The sequence below is a fragment of the Aethalodelphis obliquidens genome, unplaced genomic scaffold (genome assembly GCF_003676395.1).
Source record: "Aethalodelphis obliquidens isolate GAN/ISIS:26980383/991018 unplaced genomic scaffold, ASM367639v1 scaffold36, whole genome shotgun sequence".
Classification (NCBI taxonomy): domain Eukaryota; kingdom Metazoa; phylum Chordata; class Mammalia; order Artiodactyla; family Delphinidae; genus Aethalodelphis; species Aethalodelphis obliquidens.
Window position 1 is genome coordinate 10,364,936 of NW_020837980.1, and position 23,141 is coordinate 10,388,076.

At 35.4% G+C, this 23,141-nt stretch overlaps 1 protein-coding gene across 8 annotated transcripts in view; it reads left to right on the forward strand.

Moving 5' to 3' along the window:
• C2CD5 (C2 calcium dependent domain containing 5) overlaps positions 1-23,141 on the forward strand; it is an 82,449-nt gene that overhangs the window by 45,301 nt on the left and 14,007 nt on the right. For all 8 annotated transcript variants that reach the window (XR_003437783.1, XR_003437784.1, XM_027129436.1 and 5 more), the window contains exons 11-22: positions 639-753; positions 3,821-3,916; positions 6,684-6,875; positions 10,401-10,587; positions 13,914-14,078; positions 15,643-15,783; positions 17,702-17,765; positions 18,526-18,587; positions 18,798-18,896; positions 19,366-19,455; positions 19,935-20,022; positions 20,991-21,077. Coding sequence is in view for 6 of the 8 variants with exons in the window: in XM_027129436.1 (XP_026985237.1) it covers positions 639-753; positions 3,821-3,916; positions 6,684-6,875; positions 10,401-10,587; positions 13,914-14,078; positions 15,643-15,783; positions 17,702-17,765; positions 18,526-18,587; positions 18,798-18,896; positions 19,366-19,455; positions 19,935-20,022; positions 20,991-21,077 (1,386 nt within the window). In the remaining 2 variants the exon portion in view is untranslated. The remainder of the gene's footprint in view (positions 1-638; positions 754-3,820; positions 3,917-6,683; positions 6,876-10,400; positions 10,588-13,913; positions 14,079-15,642; positions 15,784-17,701; positions 17,766-18,525; positions 18,588-18,797; positions 18,897-19,365; positions 19,456-19,934; positions 20,023-20,990; positions 21,078-23,141) is intronic.

The window sequence follows — 23,141 nt, forward strand, 5'->3', positions numbered from 1 at the left end:
CCTTATGAACATTAACCAGATTCTTTGTATTAATCTTTTAAATATATTTGCTTTCCTTATTTTGCATTGGCCAGTCCCTTTATTTCTTGCCACTTTGCTTCAGGACCCACATCTCTTTAGAAGAATGGCTACAGATGGCTTTCTGCTTTTTCACATTGACAAATCTTTGCCTTGGAAAGAACCCAGAATATAACGCATTATAAAAAATAGGTACCGGGAAATGAAATCAGAATTTAAGTTAAATTTATGGATATAACTCATAAGGTATCCACTCAGGGAGGTGAGACATAGGATGTCCTTTTAGGTTAAGATTGGAATCTGGAAACTCTGGGTCTACCTTTCAAGTTGTATCTAATAAAATACATCCCGGTAGATGTCCCTTAAAGTAATAAAGCAAATAGAACTAGGTGGTTTATCTTCTAGCAATTGAGTTTAAAATGTTAAACTTTTTGAGAAGTAGCATTAAATTAAAATGTTAATAAGCTTTTTGAGAAGTAGCATTTTAAAGATGTGAAGTTTTAAAAACTGTTGTAGAATAGTACTTCTTTGCCTTCCAGAGTATGCTTATTTTAACCATTTCTTGTTCAAATAGACAATGTGCTATTGAGTAGTGAACTGATTTAAAATTTATTTTTCAGATGAACCAGAAACTCGAGATGCGTGGTGGGCAGAAATCAGACAAGAAATAAAATCACATGCCAAAGCATTAGGCTGTCATGCTGTAGTGGGCTACAGTGAATCAACTAGCATCTGGTAAATGAAAACAACTTGATTTTCTAGATGCTGTAAGTTACAGATTGTCATCTGAAAGGGGGAAAGCTTTATGCAGATACAGGGAAAAGAAGAATAGTGGAGTGGTCCAGGAGCATGGGCTTTTTTAGAGTATATCACACCGAGGTTCATATGCCAGATTTGCTACTTAATTAATGTGAAACTTTGGGAAAGTTACTCTACTCCTGTGAGCCTCAGTTTGTACACTGAAGTGGAGATAATAACTGCCTATCAGTTAAGGTTATTGAGGGATTAAATGAGAATATAATACTGGCACATAGCAAGTATTAACTCTAGGCCTACTTTACTCCAGTTTGTGACTCCACTAACTCCTTCCTCTGGGATTTTGGAACCCTTGATCTATTGTAAATGAACTTGCCATGTGTCTTTAAAGTTCATTGTAAACTCTTTCTGCCTTTTTTTTTTACTAACTGTAACTTAACTTTCTCCTGCCAACAAATCATCCTTTCTAACTCTACCCAGTTAGGAGGGGACTTCCATACTCCTAGTTCTCAATCCACTTTTCTCCTACCTTTCATTTGGATAGCCTCTCCTCCTTAACATCCATGACATTCCACAGTTTAGAATTTTCTACCTCCAAAACTTTCTTCTGCCTTGTTCATTACTGCTTGGCCAATCTCCTCCAGTTAAACAAGGTTATCTCCCTTCTAACAGCCTGGCATTGTACTTTCTCATTCTCAAATCCTCTATCCCCACATGACTTTCAGCCTTATTTTGGACCTTATTGTCGCTTGAAACTGCTTCTCTTTAAAAATTTGAAACCATAGGGTTTCCCTGGTGGTGCAGTGGTTGAGAATCTGCCTGCCAATGCAGGGGACATGGGTTCGAGCCCTGGTCTGGGAAGACCCCACATGCCGCGGAGCAACTGGGCCCGTGAGCCACAACTACTGAGCCTGCGCGACTGGAGCCTGTGCTCCACAACAAGAAAGGCCGCGACAGTGAGAGGCCCGCGCACCGCGATGAAGAGTGGCCCCCCCTTGCCACAACTGGAGAAAGCCCTCGCACAGAAATGAAGACCCAACACAGCAAAAATAAATAAATTAATTAATAAACTACTCCCAACATCTTCAAAAAACAAACAAACAAAAAACAAAAAAAAAATTGAAACCATAAAATTGCCCTCTTGGATCACAACTTAATATTTTTCCACCCATCCCATTTGCTCATTTACACCTAGTTTGTTTTGACCCTTATCCTAACCAAGAGTTTTCCCAGTTCCTTACATAGGTTCTGACTTTACTTGCTATCTGCCATCCTTGAACCCTACTTTCCACTCGTTCAGAAGTTTGTGTTGGATATCATCTAGAAACTGTGTGACCTTCTGCTGTCTTATTTTTCCACCTTGTGTTGGATAATTCTCACTGCCAGCTATTCCATGGATAACTCTCTTGTGGTGGTGGCAATCATTTTTGTTGGAGAAAAAATGATTAGACTGCAGTAAATGAGGATGTTACAGAGCCATGCTATTTCATCTTCTGAGGACCCTTTCTTTTCCTTTGCAGACCACGTATTATACCCTTGAACTGCTGTATTCCTATAGTAGCTGTTCTACTTTTGTTAAACGACTAACTTTGTTATGCTTATCCTGCCTTACTCCCCAGGTAGTCTTGCTTATTCATGGATTTCCTGTCATGCACTCTCCGGTCTTAGGGATATGGTTTTAAAAGACATAGTTCTTGCCATCAGATTCACATTCTCCTGGAGAATTATGACAAGTATAATATATTTTATGATAGAGACATCCTAGGATGCTTTAGGATCTCAGAAGGCTGGAGGTTAGAAGTAGGATTGGAAGAAAGTGTTAAGGAAGTAACTGAAGCTTGAACTGAATCTTGGGAGATGAGCATGAGTTATATCCGTGAAGAGAAAAGGCATAGGGAGGGTTTTCAAGGCGAAAAGACTAGCATGTGGAGAAGGCCAGAGGTGTAGATCAGTGGCTGGAGATAAATCGCAGTTGCAGGAGTCTATAGAAATGAGTTCAATTAATTTACTTAGAAGTTTGCATTCACCTGATACAAATTTCTCTTTTCCCTCTAGACCTCAAAATGTCTTTGTCTTTAAATCCTATCTTTACTAGTTTTTTCTGTTCTAACCCATCCTACTTACTATTATTGGATTCAGTTCCCTGAGATGCATACCTTGAAATGCACACCTGCTCTTGTAGCTCCTTGATTTGGCGCCTTCTGTGGCTCCCCGTTACTTTTTCTGACGTTCTCAGTGCCCACTTAAACATTGTAAGCCTGGCCTCTTACAGACCATTTCTTTTATATCCTTTCTTCTGGTCCATTTACTCTTTGTTTCCAGCATTTCGTCCCTAGACTGCTACTTTTCTCACTAGCTTTGGGTGATCTCATTCAATAATTATGTTGATTGTTTAATTTTTTTGGCTTTCAAGCTGGGTGGTATGTAATCAAGAGTTTCAAAGAATTCTTTTGAAAATCAGTTTTTATCATACATATAATGATGTACCAAAAGCTCTGTTTAGTTTATTTTGTATTTTATTTGTTTCAGATATCTTTTTATTATTAAGTTTGAATTAAGCTATAACAATATAGATATTTACATAGTTGTGCCTTTAGAATAATTTTAATACAATTCAGTATACATTTAAAGAGTATTTTAATACAGTTTGATGGGTTATTGCTGGATATTTTGAAACATTCCAGTCTTTATCAGCTTTACCATGTTTTAAAGGAGTCACACTGCTATATTAGAAATAAAGTGCCTTTCCATGGAAAAATAAAAAAATAAAAAACAAACAAAAAACAAAATAAAGGAATCAGTTGTCATTAATATTATGCTTTATCTTTTACAATTTTTAAATAAGAAAGAATTCTTATCCTTTCCATTTTAACAACATTATTTCTGTTTTCTATTCTAGGTTTAGGAGGTAATCCTGTGATACTAATATTTAGTAGAGTCTAACTTTAAATTTAAATTGTCACCCTTGTATCACTTTGATAGTTAACATTTTCCAAAGTTAGATTCCCTGAAAATGTTAACTTGTTTATGTTTTTTTCTTTTGTAGTGAAGAGGTCTGTATTTTATCTGCATCCGGCACAGCAGCTGTACTGAACCCTAGATTTCTGCAGGATGGCACCGTGGAGGGCTGTTTGGAACAGAGGTTGTCATGACAGCCTGGCTTATTTTCCTTAAGGGCAGAGAAGGGAGAGGTTGACTTTCTTCCTCTCAGAGCGGGGCTAGTCCTTCTCTATGAGGGTGGGTTATAGGTGTGCAATTTTGAAATCAGGACCAGGCACTTTACTGATTTTTACTTAATCCATAGCAACAAAGAAGTGTTGGGTTCTGCACTGTATGACACATCACTATTTCTATTATCTTGATAAATTACACATATGATTACCAATCGAAGGATTTCAAGTATACATTTTTTTGTTTGCTACAGTGTAGAAATAATTTATTTTATTTGAGTTTTCTCTTCCTTTCCTTTTCCTTTCTCTTACCTCCAAAACAGGAAAAGGTCATGAAACAATTTTCATAAAATTCTTAATTTACAAAACAATCAAAATACTATGTTATCCGAAAATTATGTATAAAAGCTTCAATTATGTTATAAAAGCTTCATGAAATATAACTTTAATATATGTGAAAGAGAAAGCAAAAATGAAAGCATTAGGTAAAATGAGATTACTTTTTGGTTTATTTGATTATTGGTCCCTTTAATCTGTTAGCTTCCATAAATGTCATAAGTATTTTCCATAAAACGATGAAGTTATCAAATATATGTACAAAAAACTATTAGTTTGGTACCAGAGTTTGCCCAAATAATATAAATTTTAAATACCCCTTGCTCTACACTATGCATATTTATTTTCCCCCGGTATTAATGTATTAGTGTATATTAAGGAAAAAAGCAAAAAAAATTCTGTATGTGATCAAATTTAGAATAAATTTGCAAGTCTCTGTATAGCAAAGAAAGATATGCTAGCTCTGGTAGGCACACAGAAGACCTTGGTCAGTTTCTTCTTTTGTCAGTATTAAAAATGGGTTTTGACCATAATATATTTCTGAGCATTAAAAGTCATGGTAAATAGGAAAGTGGAGGTGGGACATTTTGAAGTATATTGAACAATTGGAATATTCCTTTGAGAAAACTGACTTTGCCAGTGCGTTGTCCCAGTCCTGTCATATAGTTCTCACCTGTGTCAATAGATTCCATTCTTCACTAGATAGAAGCCTAATTAAACAAACAACCTTTCCCATCCAGCTTGGTTGTTTCGGTATTGTGGCTTGGATGGACACAGTGAGCTCTCTTGAATGGCAGACTGATGCAACAGATACCATCCCTACTTGTAAAAGAGGAAAATGTCTTTTTCTTTCTGCTATGAAATTACTAGTGCTTACTAGAGAAAATTTGAAAAATGTAGGAGAGTAGAAGGAAGAAAAAAATTCCCTAGGGTATGAGTATTCAAAGATAATGCCTTTTGTACATTTCATATTTCAAATGCTTTCATAAATTTTAGCACTTTTATTTTTTATGCCTTATGATGTTACACCACTTATGTTCAAATTTCTGTGAGGTGTTTAGTTAAAAATTGCCCCAGTTTTCATCTTTCTGTGTCCCCTTGTAACACATGGGCTTTGGATTCAAATAAACTGGCATAAGAATCTGAGGTCTGCTACTTAGTACTTAGTGTGACTGAGCAAGTTACTTAATATCTCAGCTTTGTTTCAGGCCAAGTGGAACTAGTTTTTGTTGCCCTCTGTTGGGTGTGAGTATTTAGCTATAGTTTTCTTACTTAATCTTCAAAAAAACCCAAAAAAAACCCTTTCTAGGTAGATATTGTTGTTACACTTTTATAGAGGAGGCTCTGAGAGGTTAAATGACTTGCTCAGAGTCACACGGCTCTGCCCAGATCTGTCTGATTCCCCTGTTACTTCAAATAGGCGAGAATGCCATCTCAACAATAAAAGAATAATATCTGGGAGAAACTTAATTTGATTTAGAGGGTTATTGTGAAAATTCAGTAAAATAATGTATACAAAGAATACAGAAAGTCTGACTCTTGGTAGGTGTTGTATGAGTTTTCTTTTCCCTTTTTAATGTGTCTACTTGCCAAATTTCAACTTTTAAAGGGTTGCTTTAGATGAAAGGGATTTGAGAACCCACATCTTACCAGAGCCATAGAAGATGTGGCTGTGTGAAAGCTGGGATTTCTCCATGGAGCTTCCCTCTGTTTCCCTTCCTGTTCTCCTCATTTCCTCATATTTAATGACTGAATAAATACTTAATCATTCTAAAATGATTTCATAAACAGCACAATACAACAGACATTTTACAGTGAATGGGGAGGTTGTGGGTTGTTCATTTGTGCTTTATGTATGATGGATATTCATTTCTGAAACACAGGTGTTTTGGTTTCGCAGAAATGCTAAAACAGACATCATAAATTAGAAACTTTAGAGTATGCCTAGCTTTAACTTACATTTTTTCCTCTTAAATAGATTTGTTTTTAACCATAGAATTTTTTCAAATTTTTAGGTTGGTTAAAAAGTTTTTTTTCTTAGGAATTATTTTGTGATTTTATTTGTGTTATCTTTGTCACACAGTAGAAAAATGTCACGCTTATTTGTTTTTATGTTGTATCCCAAAGGAAAAACCATTGGAATAATAGTGGTTTTTGTCAGGTGATAAGTCATCAAACATAAGAATTGATGCAAAATGACTCTACTTGTATAAGCCTCTTCTTTCATAGCACAGTGCATGGTTCTGATTTCCTGGTCATTTCTTATCAGTCATAGTGGTACTTAACTATGGTCGAAGTTGTGGTGTAGTTTGTATACAAGTACTGGATATGTAATGTATGTTTTTGAAAAAATGCATAGAATTTTCAAGAATAACTTTTTTTTTCTTAATGTATTCTTAATAGGCTAGAAGAAAATTTGCCTGCAGGCTGTGGATTTTGCCATATACCGTATGATGAACTGAATATGCCATTTCCAGCTCATCTCACATATTGCTATAACTGCAGGAAACAAAAAGTTCCCGATGTTCTCTTTACAACTATAGACCTCCCAATGGATGCAGCAGTTATTGGAAAAGGTTGTCTTATTCAAGCAAGGTATGTTTGTGAAGACGGTATTTGGGGTCCTTGAATGAGTATAGGGTATGGAGTCAAATAGACATATTTTCAAATATCTGCTCCTTCCTACCTGTGTGATCCTGTGCAGGCTTGGCAATTCTATCTGAACCTCTTATTTTACTGTATGGAAAATATGGAGGAAAAATATCCTCTTTATGAAACTCAGATAAGTTTATATGCAAAAGCAGTTTTAAACATTTAAATTCTGTACAAATGTGTATTATTATGAGGATTATTAATTAACCTGTTGCAGGCTGGGGGTGTGACTCAGTATGCTTTAATGACATTAAATATCTAATACATTGTGGAAATTGACTTTTTCATCTTTTTAAGAACAGTGCTATGTGGTGTTTCCTTTACAACTTCAGTTAGCTGTTAAGAATTCCATTTAAAGTGTACTGGAATAGGAAATGCTAAATTGTGGTTGGCACACAGGAAACAGCTGCAGCTATCTAGGTCACCAACAACTGCCAGGCTACCAAATCCATTGAGCATTTCTGTCCTCATTTTACTTAACATCTCAGCAATAATCACACACTTGATCATTTTCTCCTTCTTGAAACTTTTGACTTCACAATGCCACACCTCCTCCTTTTTCCTACCTTTATGTATAGTCTTCAGACTCCTTGTTGATTCCTCCTCATTTCTTGTTCCTTGAGAGCTGTGAGTTTGGACCCCCTTTCAAAGCTTTCTCCCTAGTTGAACTTGTCAACCCCTATAAGTCTGTATGCTGTCTGTAAGTCTAGGACTCCCAAATTTATAGCTCTAGTCCAGAACTTTCTTCTGAGTTTCAGACCCATATACTTTCCTGTCTGCTTTACACATCATTTTCTTAGGCATCTCATACTTGTTCCAAATTGAACTGCTGATTTTCTCCATTTCTTTCTTTGGTCTTTTCTGTTTTCATAAGTGATACTTGCTATATCCAGTTCTTCCAGATATGGTATTCTACCTCCCCATATCAAAGTTATTACAAAGGCATGTTACATCTTCTTCTAAAGTATGTTTCTAATCCATTTACTTTTGCTTTCATTCCCTGTTGCATCTTAGACCTTCCATTTAGGATTGTTTTTCTTTTGCTTGAGTTATCTCCTTGAGTATTTTTTTTGGTGGATCTGCTGGTGGTGAACTAGTTTTACATGTCTGAAAATGAGTCTCTTTTATCTTTAAAAGATATTTTGGGCTGGCAGTTATTTTCTTTAAGCACACTGAAGATACCCTTCCACTGCCTTCTGGCTTTCATTGCGACTGTTGAGAAATAACCTATTAGACTAAATGTTGTTCCTTTGAACTATGTCTATTTTTTCCCCTCAGGCTGTGTGTGAGCCATTTTATTTGTCTTTGGTTTCTGCAGTTTCCCTATGAAGTGTTAGGTATGGAGTTCTCTTTATCCTAATTGTTATACCTTGGGCTTCTTGAATCTGTAGATTGGTGTCTTTCATGAATTAAAAAAAAATTTTAGATTAGTTCTGTGTTTCATCTGTTCTCTCTTCTTGATACTCCAATTAAAAGTATGTTAGACTTTCTCACTGCCTCCTCTATGTCTGTTATTTTCTTGTCTTATGTTTTTAAATCTTTTTGTTTCTTTATGTTATATTTTGGATGTTTTCTTATTTATCTTTCAATTCTTTAATTTTCTCTTCAGCTGTCTTTAATATGCTATTACACCTAATAATTGTGTTTTTAAATTTTTGATAATCTATTTTTATTCCCAGAAGTTTCATTTTGTTCTTTTTCAAATATATATTATAGTCTTTGATTGATTCTGTAACTGATGATTTTAATATCTAAAATCTTTTTTTTCTGTTGTTTCTGCTGGTTATTGTTCATTGTGTTTTACTTGCTTTGACTCACAGAAAGTTGCAAAAATTGTACAGAGTCCTGTGTACCCTTCAATGAGCTTCCCCCATTGGTGACATCTCATGCAACTGTAGTATAGTATCAACTAGGAAATTGACATTGTTATAATACTGTTAACTATGCTACAGACCTTATTCAGTTTTACACTTCTTTAAACTTACATTCATTTATGTATTTGTATATATATGTATAGGTCTATGCAGTTTTATCCCACAAATAGATTTGTGTAAACCACCACCGCAGTCAAGATACAGAACTGTCCCACCACCGCAAAAGAATTTCCTTATGCTACCTCCTTAAGTTTGTACCCGGCATTGCTCCTTGCCCTGGTCCTGTGATGCTTTTAGGAAGATTTTTAAAGATATAGTTTATTCAGTTTTTTTTTTTTTTCTGTTTTAGGTAAGAGGGGATTACTCTTCATCAGCAGTTCTCAGAGTGTGGTACCTAGACCAATAGCATCACCATCTTTGGGGGACCGTATAGAAATGCAAATTCTCAGGTCACGTGCCAGACCTGTTGAATCGGAAACTCTGGGGATGGTAATTGTTTTTTAACAAGCCCTCCAGGTGGTTCTGATGCAAGGCAGAGTTTGAGAACTATTGGCCTAAATAGCCTGGCTTGCCAATTTGGGGATCTTTCCTTCATCTTCACAGCTACCTGTTTTAGTCCAAGCTCTCATTGTCTCTTACCTAAATTTAAGCCTTTTGTCTGCCATCCCCACATCAGTTCTCTTATCTTTACTCCATTCTCTGTGTAGCAGTATAAAAGATGTCCTAAAATATACTTTGGATTGTGTTACTATGTAAAACCTATGTGGGGGTTCCCATTGCTGGCAGAATAAAATCAAACGCCTCACCATGACCCAAAGCCCCTAACATGCTCATGCCCATGCTTAACTGCACCCTCATCTGTGCTGCCCTCACCCTTGCTCACTTCACTTGACCTACAGTGGTCTCCTTTTGTTTCTTCTAATATGCCAGCTCCATTCCGTCATTGTCTTTTTCCAGCACTCTCAACTCTATCGTGCTTTTAAGATTCCAGTTCAGGTGTCGTCTCTGCTGTGAGGCCTTATGTCGAGTTACTCTCACTTTTCTTCACCTGGTTTATTTTCTGCACAGACTGGATTCTTAAGCATTATCTGTGGTTGCCTTGTTTCTTTGTTTATTCCTACTCCCCTCCCCTCTGCCCCCACTGAAATATAAGCACGAACAGGGACTTTGTGTTTTATTCATTGATCAGTGCTCACCACCTAGAACAGTGCCTGGCACATGGTGTACACTCAAGTAGGCTTTGTATTCTTTTAATGAGTAAATTAAGTTTTTTCCTTTGCTATCCACCCATTATATGATCACAGGGAGTTATGAAACCTAAGATGCAAAATTATATTCTCTAGTGATTTTGATCAGTATTTATTTCATTTCTAGAGATTTTGAGATTTTTTTCCTTTTTATTCAAATAGGACTTTTAGCAAAAGTATGTACAGTGAAAAAAGTGACAGAAAAGATTATTGATAAAACTTAAGAAGTCCGTTTGAAACAAGTAAATGTTTTATCAAGCACACTTTTAGAAACTTTAAAAAAATTGGACATTTCTTAAGATTGTACCAAGAACACTCTCCACTGACTAAATTATTTTCCTTAACAGGTTGTGTCGCTTAAAAAAGAAGGCACAAGCAGAAGCAAATGCCACAGCTATCAGTAATCTGTTGCCATTTATGGAATATGAAGTGCATACTCAGCTAATGAATAAACTAAAACTCAAAGGAATGAACGCTTTATTTGGACTGAGAATTCAGATCTCAGTGGGTGAAAATATGTTGATGGGCTTAGCGGTGAGTTTCGATGTTTTGTTTTTGTTTTGTGATTCCTATAGTTGTAGATTCTGTTTTATGTGATTCAAAGAGTCTCCTAAAAAGACTTATCTAAAGATCTGGCATTAAGACTTTTAAGGCTTTAGGGACATTATAAGAAGTAAAAAAAAGCCTAGTGATAGGCTTTCAAATGTTTTTATATTTATAAGATTATTATTTGAAATTAAATTAATAAACTTATATAAATTTATTTATATTTTATACTATTATTATATTTTTGTATTCTGATCATAATTCCTATGGTCAGATTTCTAAGAATTGCCAGGTATAGCTTGTTTTGTAAGTTGGCCACCACTGTTCTGAACTTTATTATTGTTTGTACATTGCTAAAACAGGGTTTCTCCTTCTTGGCACTATTGACATTTGGGGCTGGATAACTCCGTTATATGGAGCTGTCTTGTTCATCGTAGGATGTTTAGCAGCATCCCTGGCCTCTGTCCACTAGATGCTAACAGCTTCCTCACAGTGTGACAACCAAAACTGTCCCCAGACGTTACCAGATGTCCTTTGGGGGACAAAACCACTCCTGAGCGGGGAGGACCACTGTGCCAAAATAATCTTTCGTTTTAATGGAGAAAATCAATACATGAGAGACATGTGCACCAGTGCTCAGCAGTGGATTGTGCAATAAAATACGTGTGTTTCTGAAGTGCTAATAAATTGTGAGGCAGTGAAAAGCTCTTTATCTCACCTTCATGTTCACCTTGGCTTATTAGAAAATAAGTTCCGACTAGAAAGTTATCAGTGGGGAAAGTGAGAACTGCCTTTTTAAGTAGCCAGAGAACTAGATACCTGCAAAATATTTATGGAAATTCTCTCATATTCTCCACACTTTGCCAGCCAGAATTTTTGTCTATGTCACCAGTACTTTTCAAATTGGAATTCTCTGTCATCTTTCTGAGAGATGCATAGAAATTTAATTTTAAGAAATTTATGGGGGACTTCCGTGGTGCTTCAGTGGGTAAGACTCCGCACTCCCAATGCACAGGGCCCAGGTTTGATCCCTGGTTGGGGAACTAGATGCCACATGCCACAACTAAGAAGTCAGCATGCCGCAAGGAAGACCCAGTGCAGCCAAAATAAAGAAAGAAAGAAAGAAATTTATGGAATTTGGTTTCTTTTTCTCAGTATGCATTTGTAGATAAAATGCTAAATTGTTTCCTGCTTCATCTGTTCTTTCTATAAAAGCAAATATGCAAATTTATGTATGTAGGGGATAATTGTGTGTTGATGATTAATTAGGAAATCTCACTTTTTTAACAAGATGAATTTGCAGTGATTAATAAAGGTAATCTGATTCATATTAAAATACTTGATATTTAGATTAACTTGGGGAAAAGAGTGTTAGTTATAATTCACCCATCTAAAAACTAACAAGCTTAGCGAGGGCATAACGTAAATGTGTAGTCAGGCTGAATACAGAACTGTAGCTATTGGTGGGTGTCTTGGGAACTAAGAGCTTGGTTTAGATTCAGAAGTTTAAAGAACATTCTGCCAATTGTAGCAAACACTTTTGATGGTTGAGCCCCAGGAAACTAGTTTGTGACCCTGGTATAATTCTTCAATGCCTGCCTCAAATACTGCCTTTTCTGATTCTTACTAACCTTTTCTTCTTGATCACTAGTGGCACTCATTATAACCGTTTGAGCTTTTGATCTTTGTGCTGTTTTAGCCTGTGCAGTTAAATCTCAAGGTCCTCCTGAGCTACTAAATCTCAAGTAGCCTCCATGATAGCTAATCTCCGACGAGTGCCTCCTGGGTGTCTGGCACTGGGCTGCTCCAGAAAGAACGTAATATTACCTTCACTTTATAAGACGAGGAAACGGATGCTGTGATAGGTTGAGACTTGTCCAAAGTGATATGGTTTCATGTACCGGAACTCAGTTTCAAACCCAGGCCTGTCTAGTTCCGGAGTTTGTGTTCTCAGCCATTCTGGGCTGTTGCCTCATTAGTGAATGCAGTTAAGCAAGTGTTAGAGATGGGGCACTATGGCGCAGAAGGCGTTCTGAGCTTGAGCATCAGAGACTGGGTGGTGAGTGCAGTCATGGACACATGAACAACCCAGGAGAAAGAGCTTCTGGGGATCAGTGTCATCTGGTGCACAGACTTCATCATAGAGTACTATAACCTTTCTAGGAAAGACTTTTACAAAATTGGCAGTTGTGTAATAACAATAACAATAACAACAACAACTCCTCTAACAATTCAAAATACGCAAATATCCAGAGTTAAAAGAATTGTCTTCTCTTTTCTCCATTCTACTCCTTTGATGTTAACAATTTGATGTTTGTACTTTTATACATTTTTTTTTTGCTTTACTTTCCTTACAGAAGCATATTTACACATAAATGTACATAGGTGTGTGGGTGTGGGTGTGGGTGTGGGTGTGGGTGTGGGTGTGGGTGTGTGTTTTATCTTGTTTTGTATTTCCCCTAATAGTTTTTCAGTACTAATGGCATGTAGTACTGTTACAAAGTCACAGTTTAGTAGTTATTTAATTAAATATTTAAAATAAATCTGTATCAAGTTTTCTCTCTTGGTGATTATGGAGGCAGGATGGTATAGTGAAAAGTTCTTGGTATTTGGAGTCGGAAACAGATTCAAGTCTCTTCCCCACATTTATTGACAGTGTGATCTTGATTAAGTTTCCTGTCCTTTCTGAACTCAGTTTCTTTACTTGCTTTGCATGTTTCCCTTTTACTTTTGCCACTTTAAATGTAAGCTACTCATTCATGAAAAATTTACTTTTCAGCAACTTTCAATCATATTTTTTTTTTGCGGTACGCGGGCCTCTCACTGTTGTGGCCTCTCCCGTTGCGGAGCACAGGCTTCGGACGTGCAGGTTCAGCGGCCATGGCTCACGGGCCCAGCCGCTCTGCGGCATGTGGAATCTTCCCGGACTGGGGCACGAACCCGTATCCCCTGCATCGGCAGGCGGACTCTCAACCACTGCGCCACCAGGGAAGCCCTTCATATTTTTATAACCTGTTTTTTTCAGTGCAGATTTTTACAATCATAACAAAAAACTTTAAAGTCCAGTTGAGTATGTAGTGAAAAGTAAATCATCCTTTCACTGCTGTCCCCGACCTACCCAGAGTTCTTGCTGAAGTAACCAACCCCTGTTACCAGTTCTGATTTTCTGTGCCCTTCCACATATGTCCTATGCAAGCACTGATGCTAATTATCTTTTTCCTTCAGGGCAAGGACCACATTCCTGAATATGAAAACTTAAGGACTATTATTCTTTAGATATTTTTTTCTGATTATTTCCCCATTATTTTTACCAGTCAGCCACAGGTGTGTATTTAGCAGCTTTACCAACGCCTGGTGGTATTCAGATTGCTGGGAAGACTCCTAATGATGGCTCATACGAGCAGCATATATCTCATATGCAGAAGAAGATAAATGACACGATTGCTAAGAATAAAGAATTATACGAAATCAATCCTCCGGTAAGTGAAATAAATCTCCACTGTGAATATATAAGTTGCTATTTAGATTTTAGTACATTTTTAGGTTCTCTTAGAGATTTTTCTGCCACTGTCTAGATTTTCTCTCCTCATTGCTCATTCTTTCACCTCCCTTTACATCCATGCTCAAATGTCTTATTTTTTAGGGAGGCTGACTTTGACCACCCTATTTAAAAAATTAACTCTCCTGTCAATTTTTGGTACTTCCTATCCTCCTTCTGTGTTTTATTGTTTTCTGTTTCTCTTACCTCTATGTGTCTTTGTGTGTGAAATATGTTTTTGAGTTTTGTCTACTGCTTGATACTCCCAATAGAATGGAGCTCCATCAGGACTGTATTCCTAATGGCTGGACCAGTTCCTCCTGGTAGTAGCCGCCTGATAAATACTTGTTGATGCCTAAAGAAATGGCCTAAAATGTTCTTTTTTAGTAAAAAGAAAGATTGCTTATCTGTGGTAAAAATGTTCAAGAATACAGAGTCTTTTCTTTCTCATTTTGTAGTCACTGTAATAGGTACCCTGTCAGATTTATCTAGGGCAGGTTAATGTGAAGTGTAAGTAAGATAAATGGATGCGAAGGTGCTGCAGAGGTAGCTGTGTTATGAAACTGTGTGGTTGCAGTCTATGCAAGGTATGCCCTAGCAATGAATATTGAAAACATTTTTGAAAAACCTTTTTTAAAATAATCCTTTTTTTTTTTTAAAGATAGTTCTGTTACACCAGCAACAGGCTGTGTCTTTTACATTTGTGCTTACATACCCACATTCTCTTGATATTCCTGTGGCCAGCAGATATTTAGAACCTCTGATTAGCTGTGATCTTTGGCTAAAAAATGGGTGAAGGCTTACTAACCCATATAAGATTGTAGCCTACACTGACCTCAAAAAGATCATTATTGTAACTATCAAAGTTTATTTGGCTAAATAAGTTGCATAGCAAATACATGTATAATATGTGTATTATATAAACATACACATACATAGATACATATATCATATTCCACATTTTACTATGTGAGGCTTTGAAAAATTACCACTGCATAAGATATGAAAGATTAGAATCTTATTTGGGTACATAAATCTTTAATTCTTTATAGGTTATTAGGACTTTTAAATGCTGAGTAGAAAATACCTTCTGAGCTGGAAGGACCGCCAATTCCCTACTAATTGTAGTGTCCTCTTTTTACACTAGATGTCAGTGTTGCCTTGCTGTGTCTGTGACAGTTTCTGGGTTAGTGTATGAAGGTTGCTATTATCAATGAAAGGAAATAGCTATGTACTCTATAAAAGGTTAGTCATAAAGGTTATAATTAAATATGGACTATGAATACATTTTATGTACTCCCCTCCCCCCCGGTAGTTTTCTGTTAATATAAAAATGTAAAACCAGACTGAAGCATACAAATATCAAATCATTATGTTGAACACCTGAAACTAATATGTTACATGTCAGTTGTACCTCAATAAAAAAAAAAAGACTGCAGTTTACAAAAAAAACCCAAAACAGAAAAAGACAGTCATATGATGTAAAGCAATTATATTTCTTATAGGAGATATGTGAAGAGATTATAGGATCACCCATTCCAGAACCTAGACAACGCTCAAGACTTTTGAGATCTCAATCAGAAAGCTCTGATGAAGTTACAGAATTGGACCTTTCACATGGGAAAAAAGATGCATTTGTTTTGGAGGTATTATTGCATTGGACTAATTTCTTAAAGTTTTTGGAAGATAAGATATATATTTTTACAGTCAGGTCCTAAATTGGTGTGATATTTTTGTATCATTACAACTGTGAAAAATATCAAAAGAATATTTTATTATAGAAATTACAACAAACTTGGTAACATATCTTTTGTTTAACAAAAGTTAAAAAAAGTTTTGGAAAACTTCGTTTTGGAAAATTAGTTTTGGAAAAATTAGTGTTTGGGTTGAAATATAATTAAAATATTAAACTTTTGGAGCTTTTTTTGTAAACTTGGATTAATTTCAATAAGAAGGTTCTTTTCTTTCACTTCTATAATTATTACCTGCTTTATATGTCATAACATGTTACTATAATTATAACATTTTTACATGAAACACAATAATATAAGCACTGTGAATTCTGAGTGTAGTGTTTTTTTTACTGAATTCAGAGGGTGTAATTGAACCTTCATTGTAAAAACGCATCCAGAATGAACTAACTTTCTTGGAGAATAAATGACATGAAAGGTTTATGGAGCCTGTGCCCTCACAGATCTTCTTCCCATGCACTCCCCTGTAGAATGGTTAGCTTTGAAAGGATAGACGATCTTCCTTTGATATTGAAGGAAAGGAAAATAAATGAGGATACTTAGAAATGTTTTCTGGTAAGGTGCCAGTTGAGAGAAAAAATCATATGCCTGGATCTCAGTAAAGCAGGAAGGTGACAGTAGAATTGTATTGGGATGGGATTGGACGTTTGAAGAGTCTAGAATAGTGCCCTTGAATGTGATCAGGATGTCAGCTGTGGGAGATGCTCAAGGCTTAACTGAGGTGAGTCTGTTACCTTGTAGGAAACTCAAACCATATGAATTTGTGCCTCTTTCTCATAATCTCTACAGTCTGAGTATGGAGGAAAAAAATGGAGGTTGGTAAAAGGTTAAGGAGTAAAAAGTTCCAGGGTAAAATTTAGAGCAGTTAGTTGTACTCAAAGTGCCCTGTGATGGTGGCATCAGCAACAGCTGGGAGCTTGTAAGAAATGCAAACTCTGGGGCCCCTACTTCAGACCTTAGTAAATGAAAATTTCAAAGTGGGGCCCAGGAATCTGCTTAACAAACCCTCCAGATGAGGGTTACTTTCACTTTGATCCAGAGCATTTTTCGTATTTTCTGATCCAGGGATCCTGACTAAGTAGAGAACAGAAGTGCTTGGAGTATGGGCAGAAGAGGTCAAGGTGTAGAGAGATGGGGGTTATAGTTGATGCTGGAGATCTGAGTGTAGAATGTTTTGGGGAATACCACAATCGAGTTACGGCCATGACTGTGAATGGCTAAAGCAAAGTGGAACTGAAAGTGGTTCTTGACATCTTGGGTGTAAGTCAGGACTTAGATCCCCAATGTACAGATGAATGTCAATATATGTCCAGTTGGATATGTTCATTACTTATAATTCACAACAGAATATTGTGATGTAGGAAAAATGGAATTTGTACTTATTCTTTTAAGACATGCCTTTAAATTTAACCCTATGTAATTTTATTTTAAAGCAGTTCTGTATTTAGTCAAAAGATTTTTTTAAATTGCACTTTATTAATTTAAACAAATAGAGATAATGATTGCTTGTTATCTTTGTAAATCTTTTGGAACATGCCCTCATAAAGACTTGAGAAAAGGCTCGATTTTTTAAAAACTCAATATACTTTATAATGTAAAATATTTCATTTAAAAGTATTTATAATTATTGTGGAAAAATTTATAGATACTACAAAAATTTTTTCAAGTTTTATATTTTAACTTAGGGAAAAATGGCCCTACTTTTCCTTGACTCTTATGTTTTCTATTTAATAAATAATAAAAGCGATTTTTAAAATTTTGAAACAATTATATATTTACCACTTATGTGATAGGTTCAATCTTTCATTTTCAGATCGATGACACAGATGCTATGGAAGACGTACATTCTCTACTCACTGATGTTCCGCCTCCTTCAGGTGAACAGAGAAAAATTACCTGGAGATGAGACTAGTTTTGCATATCAGTATTTCAGTTCATAATTATTATAACACTAACTTTATTTTAACAGCTTTATCAGTGTTACTTTTTGTCACGTTCTTTGCTGCTCCAAGATTGAAAACATCGTTTAAAAATATTTACATTAGAACTTAGGTGAACTGATTTTTAATCTTTTTGTTTATGCATTACCAAAAAAACATGGTAATTTATTAACATGGTCTAAAGTTTCCCAGAGGTATAGAGTTTTAGAAAAAAAGAATGAATGGGTCTTAGTTAGAACTTCATGTAATAATTGAAAAATGTTATTCTTTTTTTTTAAATTAATTTATTTATTATTCATATTTGGCTGCATTGGGTCTTCGTTGCTGCACGCAGCTTTCTCTAGTTGCAGCGAGTGGGGGCTACTCGTCGTTGCAGTGCGTGGGGTTCTCATTGCAGTGGCTTCTCTTGTTGTGGAGCTCGGGCTCTAGGCACGTGGGCTACAGTAATTGTGGCACATGGGCTCAGTAGTTGTGGCTCACGGGCTCTAGAGTGCAGGCTCAGTAGTTGTGGTGCACGGGCTTAGTTGCTCCACAGCATGTAGGATCTTCCCAGACCAGGGCTTGAACCCGTGTGCCCTGCATTGGCAGGCAGACTCTTAACCACTGTGTCATCAGGGAAGCCCCGAAAAATGTTGTTCTTTAATACAAAAATAAATGAAATGTTATCATATGTTTTCCCTATAATTTATTTTGACAGGCTTTTATAGCTGTAATACAGAAATTATGCCTGGTATAAATAATTGGACATCTGAAATACAGGTAAACCTTTTATTCTTTATTTTAAGCAAATATAGCATATATGATTTTAGCAAGTTTTTTCTTAATATATGTTTTCTTTTCGGCCTCTTTACTGCAGTTAAAATCTTATCTTTTAAAAAAATACCACAGTAGTTATGATTGTTTATTTTCTGTTACAGTATTTAGTTCAAAATAATGAAATGACATGCCATTATATCTCCCCATATTTAGATGTTCACATCAGTAAGAGTAATCCGATTAAGCAGCCTTAATCTAACTAATCAAGCCCTCAATAAGAATTTTAATGATCTCTGTGAAAACTTGCTCAAGGTAGGAACCTTTTGACTAACTATACTTTAGCTAAAACTCCTCAGGATCATGAAATTAAAGAAGAAAAGTATTTATATTGTCTGGAATACCTTACACAGTTGCAGGCCAAATTATTTTTATTCACTTATCAGTCTTAACCTGCCATCAAGTAAAATGCTAAAGATGTCCTCTCCATCTTAATATGCCACACTATAAAAGGAATATATTTTAAGTTATTTCATAGCGTTAAACTTCATAAAAATCTATATTTGTAAATTTAAAAAACGCCTTATTTTTTATGACTTAGAAATATGATTAAAACTTATTGTCTGCTTAGATATTAAAAATGTATTCTTAATGAAAGAATAGACGAAACAGAAGTGTTTTACTCTACTCAACTTTATTTGCCATAGTATAATGTACATTAAAAGATCAGTTTTTATAAATTTTTAAATTAAAAGAAATATGACTAATATTTTTTTTTGTGTAGAGCCTGTATTTTAAACTACGGTCTATGATCCCCTGCTGCCTTTGCCATGTAAATTTTACAGTATCTCTCCCTGAAGATGAATTAATTCAGGTAACTAAGGTTCAGTCTGTTATTAAAGAAGATTTCTAACTTTAGTCTGTTTTAATATTACACATTTGCCATAATTAAAGACGTATAAGCTGCTTTACTTCAAAATATTTTTAAACGTACTAGTATGAGGCAGACCTTGTCTGTCTGTTTCACTTTTGTGAACTCTAGTTATCTGAAGGTGTACTCATATGTATGTTCCAGCGTATGTACACTAGGTGTGCTTCTGTGCGACTTCTCTAGACCCCATCTTTTAGAGAAGGTTTTTGAGCTCTTTCTGGAATACCTATGTTTAGGTATACATGTTGGGCTTAGTTGTAGTCTGAATGTCTGAGTTTATGTGCAGTTCTGGTTGAGAATCTTAACCAGGAAAGGCAAATTAGCCAGTTTGTATAAGTTGTTCCATGGTACTGAAAAAGAATTATAAGAAGCTTTTTGGGGGAATGATTGTTTTGCTAATCATATTGTTTCTGTGATTCTAGGTTACAGTCACAGCAGTTGCAATAACTTTTGACAAAAATCAGGCTTTACAGACCACAAAAACACATGCTGAGAAGTCATTGCAAAGAGGTAAACCTATGGTAGATGGGAGCATAGTTCATGTTTGTCTGTGTTATAATTCAGTGATAAAATATAGAGGATAGGTAGAATAAATGACGTGTTTCTTGACAAGATACTGTCACTTTTTCTGTTTTCTTTATCAAGATAACTGTGTGGATAAGCATATGGCTGATGATATTTTTCACACATGAATAGGTGGTTGGCTGCTATTTACATAGAAAATGCTGCTGTTTTTTAGAGTTAGCTTATAACATTAGTTCTGCAGTAATTTAGAGGCTCCTATCCTAGGAGCTCTGGGGAGGTCCTCAAGGCATCTGAGAACCAACTGATGTAGCAAGCACCATGGATTTTTCTCAGGAAAGGTCCCATAGTGTTCAGCAGATTCTCAGAGTTGTTCTTTATCCAGTAAAATTTAGGAAGTACCATGCTTAATATATTCCAAAGAAATGCAAAATCTTAGAAACCATTTGTGTGTTCTGAAAAAAGAGAAGAGGGAAATAGTATACTTTCTAAAGTTTAATGACTTACTGGCTAAAAAATATTCATGATTAATCTAAAAATTTTTAAGTTGAATATATCCTACATCTATAGCATTGAATTAATGTCAGATGTATTAAATGATTATGCGTTCAGATATTTATCAAAAAATATAGATAATAACTGGTTTAAGTGTCATAGAACTAGTATAGTACAAAAAGTAGGATAATAATCATCATTAGTGAGTGCTTATTCTTTGCCAGGCACTGTGCTAAGAGATTTATATACATTACCCTTTCTAAATCTCACAACAGCCCCACCAGAGAAGATAGCAACCACTCTCAGTGTCCACAGGTGAAGGACCCCCATGGAAGAAAGCAAGGACAAACCAACCAGAATTAACTGAGTTGGGGGGGAAATTATATGTTATCCCAGAGTAATTTTTAAAAAATTAATAAGAGATCATTACTAATTAACTTGTGTTTTTCCTGCCTCTCAAGCCTCTACAGATAATGAAGAACTTCTGCAGTTTCCCCTCGAACTCTGTTCAGATTCACTTCCTTCTCATCCTTTTCCACCGGCTAAAGGTTGGTTAAGTAAGGGAAATGCAAGCACAAATACCAGTTTCTAGATCCTTTCTCTTGCTTCTTCACTGTAGGTAATCTTAATTTTGAGATGGAGATTTATTCTTCATTTCCTCATTGTATGTTTCTTCATGTTCATAAAGGGGAGAGAGTAATGTTCCTTTTATTTTAATTTCTCAAGTAATCTCATCATGACTTATTAAGGTAATTTTTTGTGTGATATTCCATTCTTGTAACTCAAATGTATTAAAGTTTTATTTTCAGAGATTTGGATTTCCCAAAGTAACTATTCACATATGGTATATTTTGATATTTATATTATATCTGGTAAATTTTTTTCTAGCAACACTAACCTTCTGCAAAAATTTTTAGATTTTCATAGACAAACAGAATACTTATTTTCTTCAGAAGCTATGTGGAGAGGTTTTGGGTGGAGGTTAGTACAAGTGAGAAAGGGATGAGCTTTCTGTCTTTTGGGTGTCTTGGTTATATTTGAGGAACATTTTTTCAAATGCAAAATGATTGTCCCTTAATTCACTAGCAGTAGATCTACTTAGATCTGTACAATCTTTGGAGAAAAGTGGGAGGTGGTTTTTTCCATTTCTCTTCTGATTTCAGTGTAATTTTTATTATAAAAATTTCAGAATTACTGTACCTTATCTTGTAGCATTACATACACAATAAATGTAGTTTGTGTTTTTTCCTAAGTTTTTTATTCTTAGAAATGATGCTTTTGTTATTTAAAACCAAATTGGCATTTCTAATTTTTCTGTTTTATAATACAAGTGACATTATTTTATGGTTTCTACTTATCAGTTACTTTATCTGATACTGTATTAGTTATAATACAACATAGTTTTATATTCACATTGCCTATATGTCAATAGAGTCTTTACTAAATCAGTGCAAGGCCTGTGTAGATAAATAGATCTTGTCTCATATTTTGAAGCTGAAAAGAAGCTACTTTCAGATTCTGAACTTTCTAACATGGTAACTGTGGTTCTTTTTCCTTTTTGTCTAAATTAAAATTCTAATTTAGAACTCCATAGAGAATTTCTTGAAAGAATAGAGAGGAAAAATCAAATCCAAAGACAATCTGAGTTCAGATTTATAACTTAAACATAGCTTTCAGAACAAAAAGCAGAACAATCTAGAATCTTCCTTGAACTGACTAGATAGGATTTTTTTTAAACACATATTTTCTACAGAAACTTATATTTAACACAGGGTTAGTTCCAAACCACTTTTAGGTATCACTTCATTTATCCTTACCCAGCAGTGGTGGCGAGGGGGAAACCAAAACCAAAAACCCAGTCAGCAACGACGAAATGGTTTGATCAATTGCTAACCTATACAAATATTTATTTGTGGATTTCGGGTCCCTGTTAGCCCAACTTTACCATGTTGTTAATAGCTACTGAATTCTGCAGAAGATTAGATTTAAGCTCTGTATATTGGCCATATCTATATTGATAACTTACAGTTTCTGCAATAGCTTTCAAAATATTTTCAAAGGTAATGAGAACTAGTGCTTTTTGAAGTCATTAGTATATTTTGTACAAATGATACTCTGAACTTAAAAACAAGGAAAGAAGAATTTGAGTAGAATAAGTCATATCTGAACAGTCCCTAAAATATTTGCAATTTATTTTAAGGAGCATGGAGAGGGACCATAGGTAGAGTAGTAAACCAAGAGACCTGGCTTTTCTTCTCAGTTCTGCTACTGATAAAGTGTGAGAACTTGGGCCAGGTAACCTCTAATTAAGCCACTTTTAGTTCCTCATTTGTAAAATGTGAAAGGATTAAGATTCTCTCTAGCCTTTAAATTTCTCTGATTTCTTGAGTTTCTATAGTTTATGGTTCTTCAATTATTAACATGTCCCTATTATTAAAAACGTAAAAGCTAAATTATGCCTGAGGTCACACTGAGCTTCTGTTAATTAATTTTCCAAATAACTTCAAATCAGTTAAACCAATGATTTTTAAACTCTGTTCCTCCAGACCATAGAGTTTCTTCAGAGGTGCCTCATGGCCTTCCAGGAGGCAAGGTGCCGGTGGGGTGAGAAG